Source organism: Anarhichas minor, unplaced genomic scaffold (assembly GCF_050575085.1).
Source record: "Anarhichas minor isolate MPS153535 unplaced genomic scaffold, ASM5057508v1 ptg000004l, whole genome shotgun sequence".
Lineage (NCBI taxonomy): Eukaryota > Metazoa > Chordata > Actinopteri > Perciformes > Anarhichadidae > Anarhichas > Anarhichas minor.
Genome location: NW_027466450.1, coordinates 9,464,637 through 9,483,454, shown reverse-complemented (window position 1 = coordinate 9,483,454; position 18,818 = coordinate 9,464,637). Strand labels below are relative to the sequence as shown.

At 40.9% G+C, this 18,818-nt stretch overlaps 1 protein-coding gene across 1 annotated transcript; it reads left to right on the top strand.

Moving 5' to 3' along the window:
• Nucleotides 1-1,492: 1,492 nt before the first annotated feature.
• vwc2l (von Willebrand factor C domain containing 2 like) lies at nucleotides 1,493-17,755 on the top strand. The gene is made up of 3 exons (XM_076104062.1): nucleotides 1,493-1,879; nucleotides 12,567-12,696; nucleotides 17,604-17,755. The coding sequence occupies exons 1-3, from the start codon at nucleotides 1,493-1,495 to the stop codon at nucleotides 17,753-17,755; spliced, it is 669 nt and encodes a 222-aa protein (XP_075960177.1).
• The last annotated feature ends 1,063 nt before the right edge of the window (nucleotides 17,756-18,818 follow it).

Below are 18,818 nucleotides of genomic sequence, written 5' to 3'. Positions count from 1 at the left end.
GATGAACGCGACCTCTGCCGAAAACCAAATATCAAACAATGACTGGCTTCAATCTCGTTTGGTTTAATTTTCTTATACTCTTAACTTCTATCCTTCTGGATTTGTTGTATTGTTCATGCAACCGCTGGATGTATGCAACAAGACACGACTGCAGCTTTCTAACATTCACCTGCGTCGTTGGGAAATATTGAATTGACTCCGGATTCTCAGGGAACACTGTCGAGAGGATTTTTCGAGCTGTTTTTTTCTCGGTCTGTCTCTCCCTCCGTACCGCATGTCACTGGACGTGTACTGTTTATCTCAAAAAGGTGAGTCCGATGGGGATAATCGTGAAGCAGACCTACTTTTACGTGGATATCGTTTTCTTTCCACTGGAAAGGGGGAAGCACGTCTCCGAAAGGCTGGTGTTTAATTGTTTTTAAACCCATCATCACGACCGTGAGGGAGGATTATAGTGTCTTGAGGAGTCTGGGGAATTTACCCTGTGGATAAAGTGAAGTTTCCAATAGGGTGACGATCTTTAATCTGCTCTAGCAGTGCGTTCGGCTCTCTGGCTTCACACTAAGTGGATATCAAGCTATTTCAACGCGGTGAGTTTGCCCTATATCGTGTGATATGCATCCCTGCTGTCACTGGCATTTCGATTGATCTGTCAAGACACGCAGCATTTATTGACCGAGCGATTCCAAGCCGAGGCGAAATATTTATTTTCAGCTATGTATTTCTTAACTGTCTGGATTCTGCGTTGTGTTTTTCCCCTTCTCCGATGGAGTGATGCATTTTGGGTTAAATCATTGCGCATTCATGATTCCAGGCATTTGCATGTTACATGGCTGATTAAGTAAAAACAGGTTACTGGAAGTCTAGTGTCTGAATAGTACTTTGTATAATAATTGGCTTCGAGGCAAATAGACTAATATATAACAACCTGTTGTCTCTAGTTGCTCTCATGGAGTTTGCAGTTGTACAAAGATAGCTAGTAGGTTGTTGTTTTTAATTAACTGTGGAGAAGAATACTGTGAGGAGTCCACTCCACCCAATTCAGATAGTGGATGTTGTAACCTTTTCTTTTATAGTTGGACGTTCACCCATTGCTGAGATTTTGCTCAAAGAGAATAATAATAGAGAGAGAGAGAGAGAGAGAGAGAGAGAGAGAGAGAGAGAGAGAGAGAGAGAGAGAGAGAGAGAGAGAGAAACTTAAATAATCCCTATGACTGTTTGCAGCAGTGAAAAATGCTTCAAATGAAATGTAGGATATTTGAAACGTGACGTTCTGGTTTATGAGGATGTGCAAAACAATAGCAGTGGAATCATCACCCATCACATCTCTTATTGTCTTCCACTGCAGCCCATTTCCTCAAGTGGTGGTGATGATGATGATGATGATGGTAATGATAATGAAGTGCAGGACGAATCTGGAGAGGATACCGGGAGTCTAGGGATGACATCAACACAATTTTGTTGAACGTGGATATCGATGTCGCGGCGAAGGATGGGCCCTCTCCTCTCGGCCGCCTTCGTCCTCCTGCTGGCCCTGAACGCCGTGTCTCCGGCCTCGGTTAGTAACCCCGCGGATTACACCACGGACGAGGCGGAGCAGACCGCCAGTGACAACATCGGCTTCGATGACTACCGGGGGAAAGGGTGCGTGGATGACAGTGGCTTCGTCTACAAACTCGGGGAGCGCTTCTACCCGGGACACTCGAACTGTCCGTGCGTGTGCGCGGAGGACGGGCCTGTGTGCGACCAGCCCGAGTGCCCTAAACTGCACCCCAAGTGCACCAAAGTGGAGCACAATGGATGCTGCCCCGAGTGCAAGGAGGTGAAAAACTTTTGCGAGTACCGGGGGAAAACTTACAAAATACTGCAAGAATTCAAGGTAAGATCTGAGTTCTCCAACCTCGATCGTTTGAAACACTGAGTCACCAACTTACAAAAAACATGGCAAAATCCTCCCACTTAACAAAAGTTGCCATCAACATTTCCAATAGGCTTCTTTCTCAGATTGGCTAAAGTAGATGGAGCATGATTTTTAACCTATACTGTTCATATTTAATGTCTTCACAGTATGGTCCGGGTCAATTTTGACCCAGACCAAGAATTCCCTCATAGTAAGTGTCTATACCACATGTTTAACTACAGATCTATTTAAAATGTCTAAATAGCCCATGTCTCATTAATACATGTATGATGAATCCTTAATAAATGTTTCAGAGAGCAGGGAGAGTGTATTTTTTAAGTTTTACAACATTCGTTTTTGGAGAAAAACAACTACTATTACACATTATCATGTCCTGTTTTACATAAGACATAAAAACATAAAAGTCATAATGATTTAAATATATTTTATTGAATTTGAAAATGGCATGAACATTCTGGAACTGTTGGAATTTATAACACAACCATGTTTAAAGCTACTGTTTCCAAACTAATTAATAGCATTGTATTTCATCTTGGTTTTTTAGTACAATGATAAAATAGTTAGTAAGATAACATTTAAACTTATTTGAGGGCTATAGCGACCCAACTGATGCTCATGAGTTGGTTCCATCTTGCCAGGTTGATTCAGTCAGTCACCGCCAAAGTCTGGATGCCACGGAAGCAACCATCTTACTTATGGCTGTTTGTCTGGGTTGATATATGTCATAGACAATTACATGAACACCCCTAACTAGACTTACATGCTCATGTCAAATGATATACATCGATTAATTCAAACACGAAACACAACCTGATGTCTGTAGGTCTCATGGAGAGGAGGAATTTTAAGTGCAGTTGACCAAACACCCACACACTGCTTTTGGTCTTGCAAACTGTTGACAGCAATAGACTTCAATGCTATTTAGTGTTGAAACATGGCAAAATACAGCACAACGGCAGCATTGACCTGTGGTGTCGGGTTGTTAGGTTTGGGTTAGAGAGTATACTGCAGTAAAAGTATCTTGAAAATGTATTTATTGGCCAAGGGCACAAAGATGGCTGCCTCCCAGAGTGATGTCATCGCTCCCCCCCTGCACCATCAACTGAATATTCACCCAGCATTACTAAATTGGCAGATGCTATAAGAGTATGTAATGCTTTGAGTTTTGGACACTGGGTCATTGCTGGTTGGCAGATTCAGTTTCCCCGTGTCTCCTGCGAAGGGATCAAAGTTTCTAGACCATGTGTCTCATCGGTTGTTATCGAGCATGACAGTTCTGCCTGATTATAAATAACATTATTAGCATGACAACTAAGTTCTGTGTTTGAATTGTTTCTGCCCCTGCTGAAACATCCTCATTCATATTCCTGAACAATTGATTGAAATATGATATGACTAACAACAGTTTAGCTCTATCGTTAAACAAGGCATTTGGTCATGTCTGTGCAAATATATCAGTAACCGGTTAAGATTAGTAAGTCCACTGTAGTTGTGTGTGTATTCAGGACTGAATTTACATTGGAGGGTGTTTTTCCCATCTAACTTATTTAAATCTTTTTCTGGATCTACATTTCATGACATAACATTAGAGGCAGAACACCTAAATCTAGTGATCCCAACATTTGAGACAAGTAAGCAAACTGGAAGAATGATGGCATGGCGAATATGCTGTTCATTTTTAAAGACAAAACTATTTCTAACATCGGTTTTATCCAGAAACTGATCTCTGTGGACACAGTGTTTTTCACAAACATCCACCAAGTTTTACTAATTTTTAAAATTGGATGCACAAACCAACAACAGCTCTGGGACAAATGGGTTCTCCCATTCGGGTGTAGAGAGGATGTATGTTCATAAGACACTTTCCAATCATCTATTTCGTCAGCCAGCTCGAAATGATAGGCACTCCAGAACTAAATTAACACTTGAAAATAAGCTTTTGAAATCATTTTCAACATTAACTAAGCATTGTCTGTGGAACATTATGTTCAACAGCGTTGCTAACCGCATACCAGAGATCAAACAATGTGCAAATCCAAATAAATGAATGAAACAAATCAACATATACAATCATCCAAAGAGGAAACCTCTCATACATGTCTACAAATGTATCAGCAATTATATGGAACTTTATGCAAGTTGCATTTATTAAAATATGTACCAAACCCGCACAAGTCTGACCTTGTTTCCTCATCTAAGCGTTCTTCTGAGATGTGAGAGCATAAATATTTTATGCTTTCAGCCTCATAAAGATATATAAGACTGAGAGCATTTCAGCTATTTAGCACTAACATGCCTCTTATCAGACATAACAATCAATGTTATATATATATATAGATATAGATATATATATATCAATTCATTGTGCTATGGTTGAGGTCTTCTAACTAAAACATAAGCAGTATTAGTTGCTTCTTATTTATTGGCCACTTTAAGTAAGCAGAGCAAGATGTGAACTCAGCGTATTATCTCCTTGTGAAGTCGTTATGGTGAATGTATTAGCAAACAGAGCAACATTAGCATTCATATATCTACCCACCTGATGCATATGTCTCTTTTTGCTCTGTTTTCGGTCTCTACCAACCCCTGGGGCTCTTTAGCTGCAAAATACTCCACTGAGTAGAGATGAGCATTGTCAGTGAACCAAAACATTAAAGCAAGCGGCCCTTAAAGCCAAGCTGAAGATACATATTCCTAAGATATCCCATAGGGCTGAAGGGACCAGCAGAGTCTGTGATCATTGTGTCACCTCAAGCAAACTCTGTCACAGTACACATAAGCCATTATTATAAAACTATTGATTAGCTTTAAAGTTAGGGAAAGATAATAATTATGGTTGAATAATAAAATACAAAGGCTGACTACTACTATATCAGAGGGACATGAACCTGTGCTGCCTGTGTTGAAGGCAAACGCCCGATAACAGACTTATATCACTTGTGCAGAAGAGTTGCATATGAATATCATTCGCAGCAAGTGGACAATTACACAAACAGCTTTTATTGAAAACCTCAATGCTGTTTACCTGTCATGCAAGGCTTCAGCACAATATGTTGTCATGTTTATTTCAGTTTACATAATAACTTCAAGGTAAAGCGATCCAACCTCTGCTGGAAGATGTCGGCACATGTCACACCTGTGAATATTAGCTGTCTTGTCACTGAGACAAGGCGGGCCAGGGGGGGACACAGTGAGTTAAGCCAGATAAAATGTAGACAAGCATCATTATTAATCATTCTGCTGCAGTTTATCCGTATTAATTTAAAATCGTTATCGTTGCTTTTCCTGTGTCTGTCTCTAGTACATTCAGCTGAATGAATTAACCATGATTTGTTTGCCTCGGGGGCCAATATGCTAGTGCTGAATCAATTTGTTGAATAAATAATTAGTCAATCATAATAAAAATGGATTAGCAACAATTAAAATATGCTATTGCAATTTCTGCTTTCCTGTGTTTTACATTTTTGTTATTATCATTATAGTCGTAGTAGTAGTTCTAGTAGTAGTAGTAGTAGTAGTTTAAAGTCATTTGTTTATTAATCAAAATCAATAATCAATTATTTGACAGTGAAAATAATTGTTAGATGTGGCCATTAACATTATGCATTGGCACATCAGCATGACGGTGACAACAGTGTTGCTGTTAATAAGGAGTGAGTGGGATTCGCCCATTTAAAACCTATGTACTTAATCTGTACTGATTGGTGTGTTTGCACATCAGACAGCATCAAGCTCAGTCCCGCATTGGGATGCAAGCCCACAGATTTTGTAAAGGCCACTGTGAGTGTATAATCCTCGCAGTTTGATGTGAGATCAAGTCCATCAATAGCGCGGCTCACCCGCATGCTAACCTTGACTGGAGGGCCCAGAAAGGAAGGACATTCTTCGTACTTGAAGGAGAAAAAAATATATTCTTTTGTTCTTCTTGACTATTTCAGTGATAATTACATAACAAAATGAAGGAGGGAGGAAATCCGTGCGAATCCGCCTCTCTTATCAAAGACCACACAAGTAACTAGAGAATCTTAGTCCACATCCTGTGTGAGGTTTGGGTCTCTTCAGTGAACACATGAAAGCTTCGGAACCCTGCAGTGTTCAAGGAAATCAAAGGCCGTCAGTAACTGATACACGGGCCCCAATTTAAAGACGCCGACAGGTTAACCTTTGGTGAGGGCCTCATTGGCATTTCCTTTGCGGTGCTCGTGCTACATTGTGCAGAAGTTTGCATTTATATTCAGTAGCCGATGATGGAGGAGAAACGCAAAGACACAGCACAGACGGTCAGTTTGGAGCTTTTGGGATGAAGAATTGAGGTACACATAGCTTGGCATCATCCAACACTTCATTTATTTTTTTTATCCATTATGCTGGAAATCCCATCATGCAATGTGTCGGTCATTAAGTCCCATGCAAGTAGAGTGTGCAGTCATTGTCATGCAAGTGGTATTGGGCATTCATTCAACACAAAGCAGCTGACTGCAGTGCAATGTCAGCCTGTCATTTGTTGAATCGAACGCTTGTATAACTCATGCATCAGCCTGACAATTAGGTCTAAAGTACGGGCCGGCAACATAAAGAAAGCCCAGAGAAACTCTGATTACAACACATGGATGGAGTGTGACTTCATTTTCTGCTCAGAGTGCCATAACTCCACTATATCTTTACACAACAAATAGCTGTTAGCTGCAATAGCAATGCTCTCAATTTGGAATTTAGCACCTCTAAGTATGTTCAGCAACATAGCATTTAATACAGTGTAGTTTTTTGTAAGTGTAGATTTGCTACCAGTGGGTGTATTTTCAACTTTTTTGCTATGTTTCCCTGTGAGAGAGTCATGCCACTCAACCATAGTAGGTGTTTCACCTACAGGGTTCCCCATCAGATGAGGAAGGGACCAGTCCGCCCAGCATGGCTGCCGGCGTCCCTCTGGCCCCAGCGCAGCTGCAATCAAGAACCGGGAGATATAGGGTGAGTTCAGATCCCAGATCGTCAGGCTAGGGCTGGGATGTGAACTCAAATGTGAACAATCCCGTGCTTCCTGCGATTCCCCTAGGGAAGGAATGCAGAGTTAAAAAGGGGGAGGGCTCTAACACTTTTTTTAGTTAGAAAGGTGCACACAGTAGATTTCAACCATCAGACTATTATCTTGAATGATTTCTCATTTAGAGGCAAGTAATGTTAATTGATTCATTTGCAAGTAATATCAATGCTGAAACTTGCAGGCTTAATACTTCGTGTCTACTCACCTTTCCCCAAGAGACAGGTACTAATCTATCCAGTGCAGTACAGTTAAGGCCTACTACTGCGTGGGGCTTAAATATTGAGGCAATTTCATTTTAATTTTGTGATTCGTCTGTTTCTTGTGACATTTAATTGTTCTCACAATACAACAAAAGTCTTTGCAGAACTCGGTGTATCGTAATTACAGAAACGTGCTGTGAAAGCCCATGTGCAGACAATCACAACAGTGAATTTTATAAAAGCATGCACACACACACTGAGCTGCCTACACATCGCACACAACAGTAATTAGTGACTCTGCTTTTCGGCACTGACACCTATGAGACAAAACAGCCACAAAAGCTGTAAAAATAATTGCCCAAAGAGGTTGTGTGATCCAATTTGCCAGAGGCAGGACGGGCCCTAGTTAGGAGAAATTATTGAGTGAAAACAATTAGGCCACAAATAACTTTCAAAAAAAGGTTTGTTCTTGTTTGAACCTCCTTGCACTTAAGGTGCCCCTGAATGGGTGTTTTTAGCATCCAACTCCCCTCATCCACAAATCCTCCCCTCTCTCTCTCTCTGCCTCTCTCTCTGCCTCTCTCTCTCTCTCTCCCCGTATTCCCTGACCACCAGTGAAATGTTTCTTTCGACTTGGACAACAGCAGTTTGACTGTCAACCCATTTCTGTCACTCCTATTAAGCGTGCATGGGTGAGATTCCTGTGACCCTGTTGTCCAGCTTCAAAGTATTTTACTTTATCATTTGCCCCGCTAAAGGTTATTTAAATATTCATTGCTTCCCCGCTCCGTCTCAATTTGTCTCAGAGTGGGAATGAAAAGCATGACAGCTGATTCACTCTATACCCAGCCATTAAAGGACAGGGACAACAGGAAACATCTGGCAGCACATGGCAGTGCTGGTGCTCCATTTCTTTTTTTTGTGAGCCTGGGCTAAGGCATGACTGATCCTCTTCACGGTAGACCAAACACAAAAGGACGCACTGAAAACACCAGGCGCCGATGAATTCATTGAAGGAATCTGCAATGTGTTTAACATACTTGTTAAAAATGATTTATTTTTTTAAGGTTAATTGTACTGTAGTGAATAAACACTACTGACCCTCACGTTTGTATAACAGACAGTTCTTTACCGACATGCAGCTCAGCAACAGCTAATCTTCAAAATGCACTAATGCATCCAAAACACTATACACTTCTCGGGATCCGAGAAATGAGTACTTTCACTTTTAATACATTACAATTCGTTGCTAATACTTGTGTGTTTCTACTTAAGTATGATTTTGCAGGAGCTTTACTTGTACCAAAGTCTTTTTCATTGCGGTATTTCTCCTTTTACGTAGGTCTTTTAATTAAGTAAAAGATTTGAGTACATCTTCCACCACTGTCAGGATCAATTCTTGAACCAGAACACTGATAATCTTTGTAACACTTTATTTACCTAATATGAAATTACCTAAAAATCAAAATGTCACAAGTTTATCGTATTTATTAGTTATTTGTAAACTTTATTACAACAACAAAAAAAGTGCTTTTTTTATTGCATGAATTGTGCTAAATAAACTTCACTATGCTCGTTTTTTGGGCCATTCTTGCATAAAGTAATCAGTACGTCAAGAAGCCAGCTGCTCTTAACGTACTAACGTACTTTTCAGTCTTCAAATAATAAAATGAATGTCAACCATAAACAGTGACTTTAAGTCTTTGTTTTGTTGTTTCTGGATCACATTCATTTACAAAAATATTGATTGCATCGCCTCAAACCACATGAATAATATATGTTAATTCTTGTGTTGACTTGAATCCAATTTATACCTACAATTTTCCAGCAGCCACTATTCCAGACAATGCATTTTCGAGGGAAAACAAGTAAAAGGTTTAGCAGATTTAGTCATGCATCCCTAATGTGTACTTTCAGGACAACTATATGATGTCTAATCGTCTTCTTCTCTATCCTCTAAAGGTAGTAATATGCTTTATGGGGGAAAAGGGAAACCGTATCTGTGCCAGATGCAGACTCCAGTGAAACCGTGTCTAATTGTTTCCATTGTTATGTTTTAGAGACGTTTCCTTGTATGTTTGGCAGCTGATCAAATATTTATCAGAATTGGTGTAAGCTGAACCCTTAAACTAATTGTCTCGGTCCTAGAGAGAATTCATGATTGTACTGTGCTTTTAGCACTAATCAGATACTTCAAACTAACATGTAATCGACCATCCACTGCTCAGTAAAGGCTCTGTTATTAAGGAGAAGAATGTTCTGTTGTCAGTCTGTTGCTTTTATTACTGAAAGAACAAATAACTATTAGATGCATGTGTTTGTGTTGTTATGAAGGTCAAGTTTCCATGGACACCAGTATCCTGGTTTTAAGTTTCATCCTGGCAGTGATCATATATGAGATATGAAATTCACATGGGACATGAGAAACCTGGTTATTCTTATCCTTTTGTTGTTATAACAATATCCAGATTTCTGAATGTCTGCATCAATATAGGCCTGTCTGACTCATTCGCATCCATGAACTCTCATTTCTGTCCACACTGAGCTCCTTCAGCATTTAAGATCCAATTTTTCTCTTCTGGCTGCAAGGACTCTGCTGCATTCTGGTTTTAGTTTCCCCATCGTATCAGCAGTAATAAGGGACGAGAGCAACAATACAGTTTATCTTCTTTGTTGGAGTTTCAGACATTCTCTTCAGAGAGTGTTTCAAATACATGGGCCAGACGTGACCACAGTAGCTCCTACAGCTACCCTTCTTTTTGTATTCTTCATATGGGGTGGAAATAAAGTAACATTGGTTCAATACGGAGGCCCTCCACAATAATGATGCGAGTCTCCTCCTTATGGCCAGACTTTGGGACAATCTTAGAATCCATCCCATGTCTGTGCTTCATTGACTAATAACTAAATAATGAATTCCATGTTTCTGAAACTAGAATATCATGTTTATATGCCAACATACAACTCAACAGGATTATTAGTGTGCATGTAAACACCAAAGTGGGATTGAACCTCCATGTAAAGACTTGTAAACACTCAGTATAAAGCTCATTAGTGCAAACTGCTGTTGCTTCAATTCCCTGACGAGACATATTTATTACTACCTAACATAATCTTGACTGATTTAAGGTGTTATTGATTTTATATGTTGCCCAAGGTTAGGTATCTCATCTTGACTAAACCCAGAAGGCTCATGGACAACAAAGCTAAGTGAGCTTTATATATTTAATTACTGGTGCCGAGGCAAAGCCAAATATTCCTGTTGGAGAAACACGCAGAAACAGAAACCTGAAATGCAGCCATGACATCTCGAATCGAGATCGCATGTGTCAGACACAGTCATTATGCTCCACTGCTGACCCTGAGTCCCACCTTGCCAGCCCCCACAGATTAAGTCTGTCAGGTTGGCAAAATGTGGTCCATCTTCCATATGTATGAGGCTGCATCTCGCTGTGTAATTGGTACATTTCTGTATGAGCGCTCAATCTGAGGGGAAGATAACTGCAAGGATGTTTAACTCTGCTAAAGAGAAATATGTTTTGGTTTATTTACATGAGCGCACTGCTACTTGTGTGGATAAGATATGAGAGGAATTTCCGACAGGAATTTCTAATAAGAGGAGAGTCGAGTTATAGATGTTCAGGTCCCATCTTTGTGCGCACTTCTTAAAAGCTTTTATTATTTCCTTGCAGCTACACTAGAGAAAGGAAAGTCATGTTGAACATCAGGGAGAGGAAGCTCTAAAATATACAACAGGCACAATGAATAGGCAGATGAAATCTATCACCATTAACATCACTCAGAGTGTGAATACTTTAAAGCAAAAATATGGAATGTGTTTTATACCAGGACACTAACAAGTTACAGACATTTCCACACACAAATACAGGCGCTGTTCTTGCACTCAGTCAGATTTTTTGTTTTTTTACTGTTTTCTTGCCCTATGTAAACATCATATATGAAAATAACTTTTAACCCCACTGGACGGTTGTCTGAAATATCAGGACGTTTAGCTGTTACAGTTGAGACAGTTTTATATATTCTCTACCCCACCCCTCCATCTTTTAATGTTGCTCATATTCAACCTGTGGCTGCAGTGCATTCAGCCATTAATTCAACAAAAAATACGAGCCTGGCCACTTCCCATTCGATGCATGTTAATGCATCCTGGCAAAATTGGCTGATAAAAGTCACATTAAAGCATGCATTATTACCACAGCGCTTTAATTTCATACAAAACTGAACCGTGAACTGAACTGAACTGTTGTTGCTACAATTCAATTAAAGTTGGTGGAAATATGGCTGTCTGGAAACTGTCTGGAACTAATGCAGTTTGGGAAAGGTGATGGCAAAATTACAAACAAAATGTATTTCACAGCACAACATCCAGCATATAAAGGAATAGTAAAAATAATAGAATTAATATGTAGCTGGAGCCAGCAGCTAGCTAGCCAAGCTTAGCATAAAGATTGGAAACAAGGGGAAGCAGCTCTGTCAATTAACAAGCTCACTAATTAACACGATGTATCTCGTTTGTATAATCCGTACAAAAACCTAACAAATATAAATTGATGCATTTAAATATTGACTGCAGCAGTTTTGGGAAATGTGTGGACTTCAGACGGATACGTGAACTACTTTAATATGACTTATCAGAACCATTTGTTTGGTTTCAGTTGCTGCTCTCCACAGAAATCACATATTTTATCAAATGTGAGCTGCAAAAGGGTTATCAAATATGAAACATATGCACCCTCTAAGCTTAGTACAGAGTGCTGAGTTACTGACAGAGCAGACCCAGAGCAGAGATGCCCTCAAAAGACTGTTTGATGAGCAGAAGAAAAATCGAATATGTCGAACAGTTGACCTTTCGCGATTTGGAAACAGTTTGTATTTTTCCACTCCATGTAATTGCATTACAGTTCATTTCCCGGTCAGGAGACTTGGTGAAGATAGAGTCAAGTGAGCGGCAGCAGCACAGAGCGCTGCATAGCACTGATTTACATGTTGCAGAGGTGGAGAGATAAGCCTCTGAACTGTTTCCTGAGGCAGGCCGCAGCAGAATACAGCAAAAATACTGAATATCATCAACACTACTTTGTAGACTCTCTTGTTAGTTATTTCTGGTGATTTTATTCAAAGTCTGCTCCAGGCTCTTTTTGTTAAGACACAAGAAGCCTAATAAAACTGGCTTGGTGAATAATGTATTAACTTGTCTCTTTGTTTATGAAGACAGTATGAGATGCATGTAATGGGAATATTCTTTAATTGGGAAATATCAGCACAGGGGCAGGCTGTTCACTCTACTGACCAGTAGTAATCATGTAGAGCACACCAACGGAAGAAGGTGAAACCTACTGAATCATCTAACCCAGATTTCTCTTCCCTCCCCCTCTGCCCACAGCCGTCACCCTGTGAATGGTGCCGCTGCGAACCAAATAATGAGGTACACTGTGTGGTGTCTGACTGCGCCGTCCCAGAGTGTGTCAACCCTGTGTACGAGCCAGAGCAATGCTGCCCCATCTGTAAAAACGGTAAACACTCGTCTCCTCTGGAATACAACGCGCACTCTTCAGAAGTCATTACATTTTCATTAAAACGATGACGGCAACTTTATCTGTGGTATCGCCATTTGATGGCCGTGCCTTTAGAGGATGAGGACGTAATTGGTGCTTTATGAATTAAAATTATTACCTTGGGCCCGTTGGACACTAATGAGCAGTACTAGTTTTAATTATAAATGACACACTAAGCAGAGTAAACATTAGCCCATTGATTAAAGGCATGGTAGAAGGGACTAATGGGTCCTCGGAGAGCCTTTTATCTCCCAGTGCCCTGACGCCCTTGTCACACACAGCCAATCCCTAAATTAGAATTATAGGATTCCAATGGTTCACTGGCTATTTACAAGGCGAGGAGGGAGATTTCCCTTTGCCAGCACCAATCCTGAGGGACAGATGGAGCTTTATGACTAAAGTACAGTAACTGTTCGACTGCAATGTGATCCGGGCTGGAATGCCAAACAGCAAAGAGTGCCTGTGGGTAATATTAAATGCAGTCACAACACAATGTTGCATCCTCTGTTTTGTCATTTGGCTCAAATGTAAGCTTCAGATCATTTGAGAGCTGAAAGAGCTGGCAAAGAAAGTTTTCCTAAACTCAAATGAAAAACAATTAAAGATGCACTGTCTTGACAACTGTATGCTTTGTCTTTTCATTATGTTGAGTGCCACGCCAAAATAAGGAAATTGTTCACGAGTATTCCTGTTGAAATACACTAAAAGGAAAGTCCTGAAATATCTTTTCTTTTGTTTTCAAGCAGCGGTTGACCTATAAATGTGATAAGAGGCGCATGCTAAATGGCTATTTCACAACAACATACCCACATTTTCTTTCACCCTTTCTTCTCATTTCTTCTTTATCCCCCTTGCTTTCTTTCTTTTATTTCAAAACACATACGCACACACAAACACCCACACTAACAAAGCTGCAGTAGCTGCTCGAAAGGGAGCTAATCCAGGCTGACAGGACACAGTGACACACTTGGCATTTCAGGGTAGGCCTGCCGTTTCCAGGCTCCCCAAGGGTGCATGGTCAGGCTCTGGCAGCCAGTTAAATCTCTATGGGAGCTGAGGGCTGTGGGGAGAGGACAATGAAGAATGCTGTTTAGCTCTCGTTTTTTTTGGCCACGGGACAGGGGGCTGTGAAAGGAAGACATCTACTTATGTGCTTCGGCTTGACATGCAATCAGTGGAAGACAGTCGTACATTTGTTGTCTTCACCTGCTGAAAGTGTTTGGTTTCAAATCATTATGTGAAATGATTGCAACCCTCCAAAATGTCAATGTGTTCTCTCACAAGGGAACAATTACATGACACGGACATGAATTGCAACAGTTCATAGTTTGGTGTGGTGATTGTGGTGTCTGCTTAACCCCAGACCCATCAGATTTAGTAAAAGGTTTTTTAACATTTAAAGCTAGGGTTGGTAATGTACGCTAGATTAAAAAATATTATCCAAATGAATAATTCAGCCCAGTGTTGCCAACTCTTTTCAAATTAAGGTATATAACAGCACTAGCTCCCAAAGTTACTACATTTTGATTTATTCACTGCTGTCTGGATGTAATTATAATTTTAACAAATATAACAAAAAATATTTTGGGGAAGATTACCAACCCTGCCTTTAACAAGGCCTGGTACAGCCATGCTAGCAGCATAGCAGTGCGGTATCCCCACACTGCATTAGCACTGTTCCCGCACAGGTGAAAGATCTTGCTGAACCCACTCGTTCTGAGATGGTTTCAATTTCAAAACCAATCAGAAGTGACAAGGGGTGGCCCATTTACCAAGGGCAGAAGTGTTGTGAATTAATGTTAAAACCTTAATGTGCGGATGTGCTTTTTGGCTTGTGAATGCCCATTGTCAAAGCTTTCTATTATTAGGATCTTCTGCCTCTTGGAGACCCTGAGAACAGCAACAGAGAGCAGAATGCCGCACAATGGAATAGTTAGCCAGGGTGCTTATCTCTGAGATCCACGTTCATTGAGTCTGACTGATTCAGCTCTTATCTTTATCATGAATTACATACTGTAGATATATCAGGAGATACGAGTAATTATATATTTCTCATGAAGAAAATGATAGTGAGAAGTGTGTTGAAAATGGCCAGCATCTTCTCACTTTGATGGGATTAAGATGCAGTCACGGAAAGTATGATGTAGGACACAGGATAAACAGTTCCTGACTTCACTAAATTGTATTGGCCATGAATCGATCACAAGCTCGGATGGGTGACAGTGTGCCCTTCGAATGGTAACAGGTAGCTGAAACTGTGTCCTTGTGGCTCTAAGTCTATCTTGCAATAAACAATCACACTTGGCAGCCAGGACCAGTCCTCCTCTTCCCTCATCAACCTCTACTGAGTTTGTCCTGTAACCTGTGCCAGCTGTCCAGAGGCAGATCAATGAGAGTTAAGACTTGGCAAGCGTTCTCAATGTCTCCTCTAAGCTCAGATCAAAGGGCTTCTATCAGGTCCAAAAAGGACTCAAATATAGAAATAGAATGATTTCTATTTTTACTGCACAGATTTAGTTGCTACTTTTCAGGTTACACATTTTCATAACCCTTCTTGTTTAGTGAAAACCATCCATCTCCAAATTTGCTCATTTAGAATTTTAGTGTTTTACTGGTGAACTGAAGGATGAATTGTTCGTTTTTGGGTGGAGAGATTTACAAAGCTGTTTATTACCCAACGGTATTCGAAGTTCTGAAAACCTTCAACATCTACAGTAGTAGAATGCAACATACACATTAATGTGGCAGTAAAATAATCCAAAAACATCACATGTAACTGTAAATCAGTGACAGGGAACATTTTACTGCACATGGACTACTTTGACTTTTGATACTTTAAGTAAATATCGCTGATTATACTTAGATACTTTTACCCAAGTAAGGTTTTGAATACAAGACTTACCGTATTTTCCGCACTATAAGGCGCACTTAAAAGCCTTTAATTTTCTCAAAAAACGACAGTGCGCCTTGTAATCCGGAGCGCCTTATATATGGATCAATTGGTTAATTGGTTGATCCATACTGGTTGTACACGGCGCTCTGTCAAAATGTTTCAGTACGACTGGTAAACTACAAAGCCGCACCGCGGTAAACACCGGTACTGTGCTTACTCCTAGTCCAACACCACTTGTGTGTATAAAGACCCCAAAATGGCACCTTTCAAGAGACACGCTTACGACGCTATTCTATTCTATGCGCCTTATAATCCGGTGCGCCCTATATATAAAAACAGTTCTAAAATAGGCCATTCATTGAAGGTGCGCCTTATAATCCGGTGCGCTTTATAGTGTGGAAAATACGGTACTTACAGAATATTTTCAGTGTGGTGTAGATCATTTTACTTAATTAAAAGTTAGGTAAAAGTAATGCATAAACATCAAAAATGGTTTGAGTCAGTGTGACTTTCAATATTTATTAACCAAGACCACGATCTTTAGCAAACCTTAATCGTGTGCTTTGAGTTGCCCCAACACGATCATAAAACGCACTCGTGTCACAGCAGACATGTTGACTAGTAGGAAAAGAACAGATGTTCCTAAATGTCATTGACAATGGCTCTGTCCCAGTAAGCCGTGACAGTGCGACAGTGAACCAGCATGCACACAACCAGGACCACCGAATTTAAAGCAGCTAAATGGAATACAGCCAATCATTCATTTTAATTAACACACCCATGCCTTTCCTACTGTGACATATCAACGTGTCTTCCAAAAAAAGACCTATTCTGTACATAAGTTGAGTAATTGTGCAGATATGCAAGCAGCTGGCCCGTGTCCCCAAATGTACCCTGCAACGCTCCTCAGGTCAACTTCCCATACAGTTTCATTGCTAATGTTAAGTTCGCCTGGACTAAATCAAATTCACTGTGACACTAAGATGTCCATGAAAATAAGATGTAAAAGCTACTGTGTCTTCAAGAGTTATGACACATATGAGTTTTTTACGACTACTCATCGAGTCTTGAATCCAGCAAGTTTTACGGCTCTGTATACTGAGAGCAAAGTCACCGTCACACCAATTGAGCTGCTGATTGCTTCATCGAGATGATTAAATTTGGGAAGACTTCCTGGCCCCTTCTGGCTGTGCTCTCTCAAAAAGTAGAGGGAGATTCACGCCACCTCAAATCGCCCCGAGGCAGGGAGAAACAAATCAGATTGAATTATTTCAAGTGGTATTTTACCAAAAATAAATGCATCGCATTCCCGTTTTCGGCCTCCACGGGTGCAGATCCTAAAATGTAGCCAGGATTAATCTGTCTCTCTATCTACTGAGATTATCAAATACATGGGTATGAGGTGTTCCGCTGGTACACAATCAAACCGGTTTTAGAATTGAAAATCAACAAAAAGGGATCCGTGCAAGTAAACCCGACATGGTTTTCAGGATAAATCAGATGTCAAAATTAATCTGAGTTCTTTATTGCGCAGGGTGTGTGTGTGTGTGTGTGTGTGTGTGTGTGTGTGAGAAGAGAAATCATGTATGGAATTGCTAAAGAGTTCTGTGGCCTTTTCATACAGACTGAAGTGATTAACACCATCCTCCCTACTACCTCTCTCTGTACTCCAGCCTCTCTGTACTGCCAAGCCAGCGTCCTGGCAGCTTCTCTGCTTGCAGCGCATTAGGATGCAAAGCGCTCCATGTCGAGGGAGAAGGGGAGACTAACAAAAGCGCTTTAGTGTTGCAAAAACAAGCCCATCGGTGCATGCCCGTGAAAAGATCTGTACGTCTGCTCTGACTCCCCTAACTCCCTGCAGCTCTCTGCATCACTCCACCACCCCTCCAAAAAGAGAGGCCCTCAGGAGAGCCACATCCATTTCTTGTCGTTCTCATTCTTTCCTGTCTGTCTCCCCCTTCCCATGCGGCAGGTCCAAATTGCTTTGCTGGAACAACGATCATCCCAGCCGGAATTGAAGTAAAGGTGGACGACTGCACCATCTGCCGCTGCCACAACGGAGACTGGTGGAAGCCGGCGCAGTGCTTGCGGCGGGAGTGCCTCAACGGCCAGACGTTGTCATAGAGAGACTCCACAGGGGGATGGTGGAAAAGCTCAGGCATGGCCCTGCCTACTGCACCATTTTGTATGATTGACAGGGCAGGAGCACAATTCCTAAGGAACCTGGGACAGCGCAGCATCGAAGAGATGCTCTCACAAGCTTCACACAAACACAAATGTAGTCACTGAGAAGAAGTCGGAACTTGTCACAAGGCTGTATCCACCGTCCAGTTTTAATTGTCCTATATATATTTTCAGAAGTTGACTTGCTGCTCTCACACAAAAAAAGTTTCTATGCTCCTTGAACACTTTCCTAACCATTGGCAATGTTGGATTGCTCATGATTTCTGTACGTACGTCATCTGCTTGTTGTACTTGTCTCTCACAGTCACGCAGGTGTTGTAATATTCCAACAGCAGGAAAAACAAATTGTAAGCACACTTAACAGCGCTTTTTTTCTTGTCATATGAAGATTGACACCTGTGAAAGCACTGCAAAAGTGTGCTCGAGTTTCAACACTTCACTCTCAGAGCTTGTTTACAAGATGCACATCTCACATAAACGTTTGTGTCTTTAGAAGACTTTTGACCGCTATGGCAGCAATTCACCTCTAACAGTCAGATGATGATACCGTTCATTTTATTAACTGCTCTAAAACCCTTTTTATTGCTCTCAGCATTCAATGGTTTTGAGTCATGTCCCAGCACAGGCACAGGAAGTTGGAACTGTAGAATTAGTAAAGCAGGAAATGTGGTGGCAAGCAACGATGAGAAGAGCAGATGTACATTTCTGCAACACTGCATCAAAACCACAACTTTGGGCAGCCTCTTCCGGTTTAATTGTCGTTATTGTTTTCTCTCAGAGGTCCATATCCTCCAAAATATTCCCGCTAACTAACTGCTTGAACTTGTTATCAAAGCAATTAGCCAGCCAAGAGCAGCCTGCTTTAATTTCCCCTAATCAAGGAGTATTCTGTGATAAATCATCCAGCTGGGTGCTTGGCGCTGCCGCAGCCTGCACACTGGGCACACTCCACCAGAACCGGCAGACAAAAAAAGAGGGAATAAGCGTATGTCTAAATGCTTTC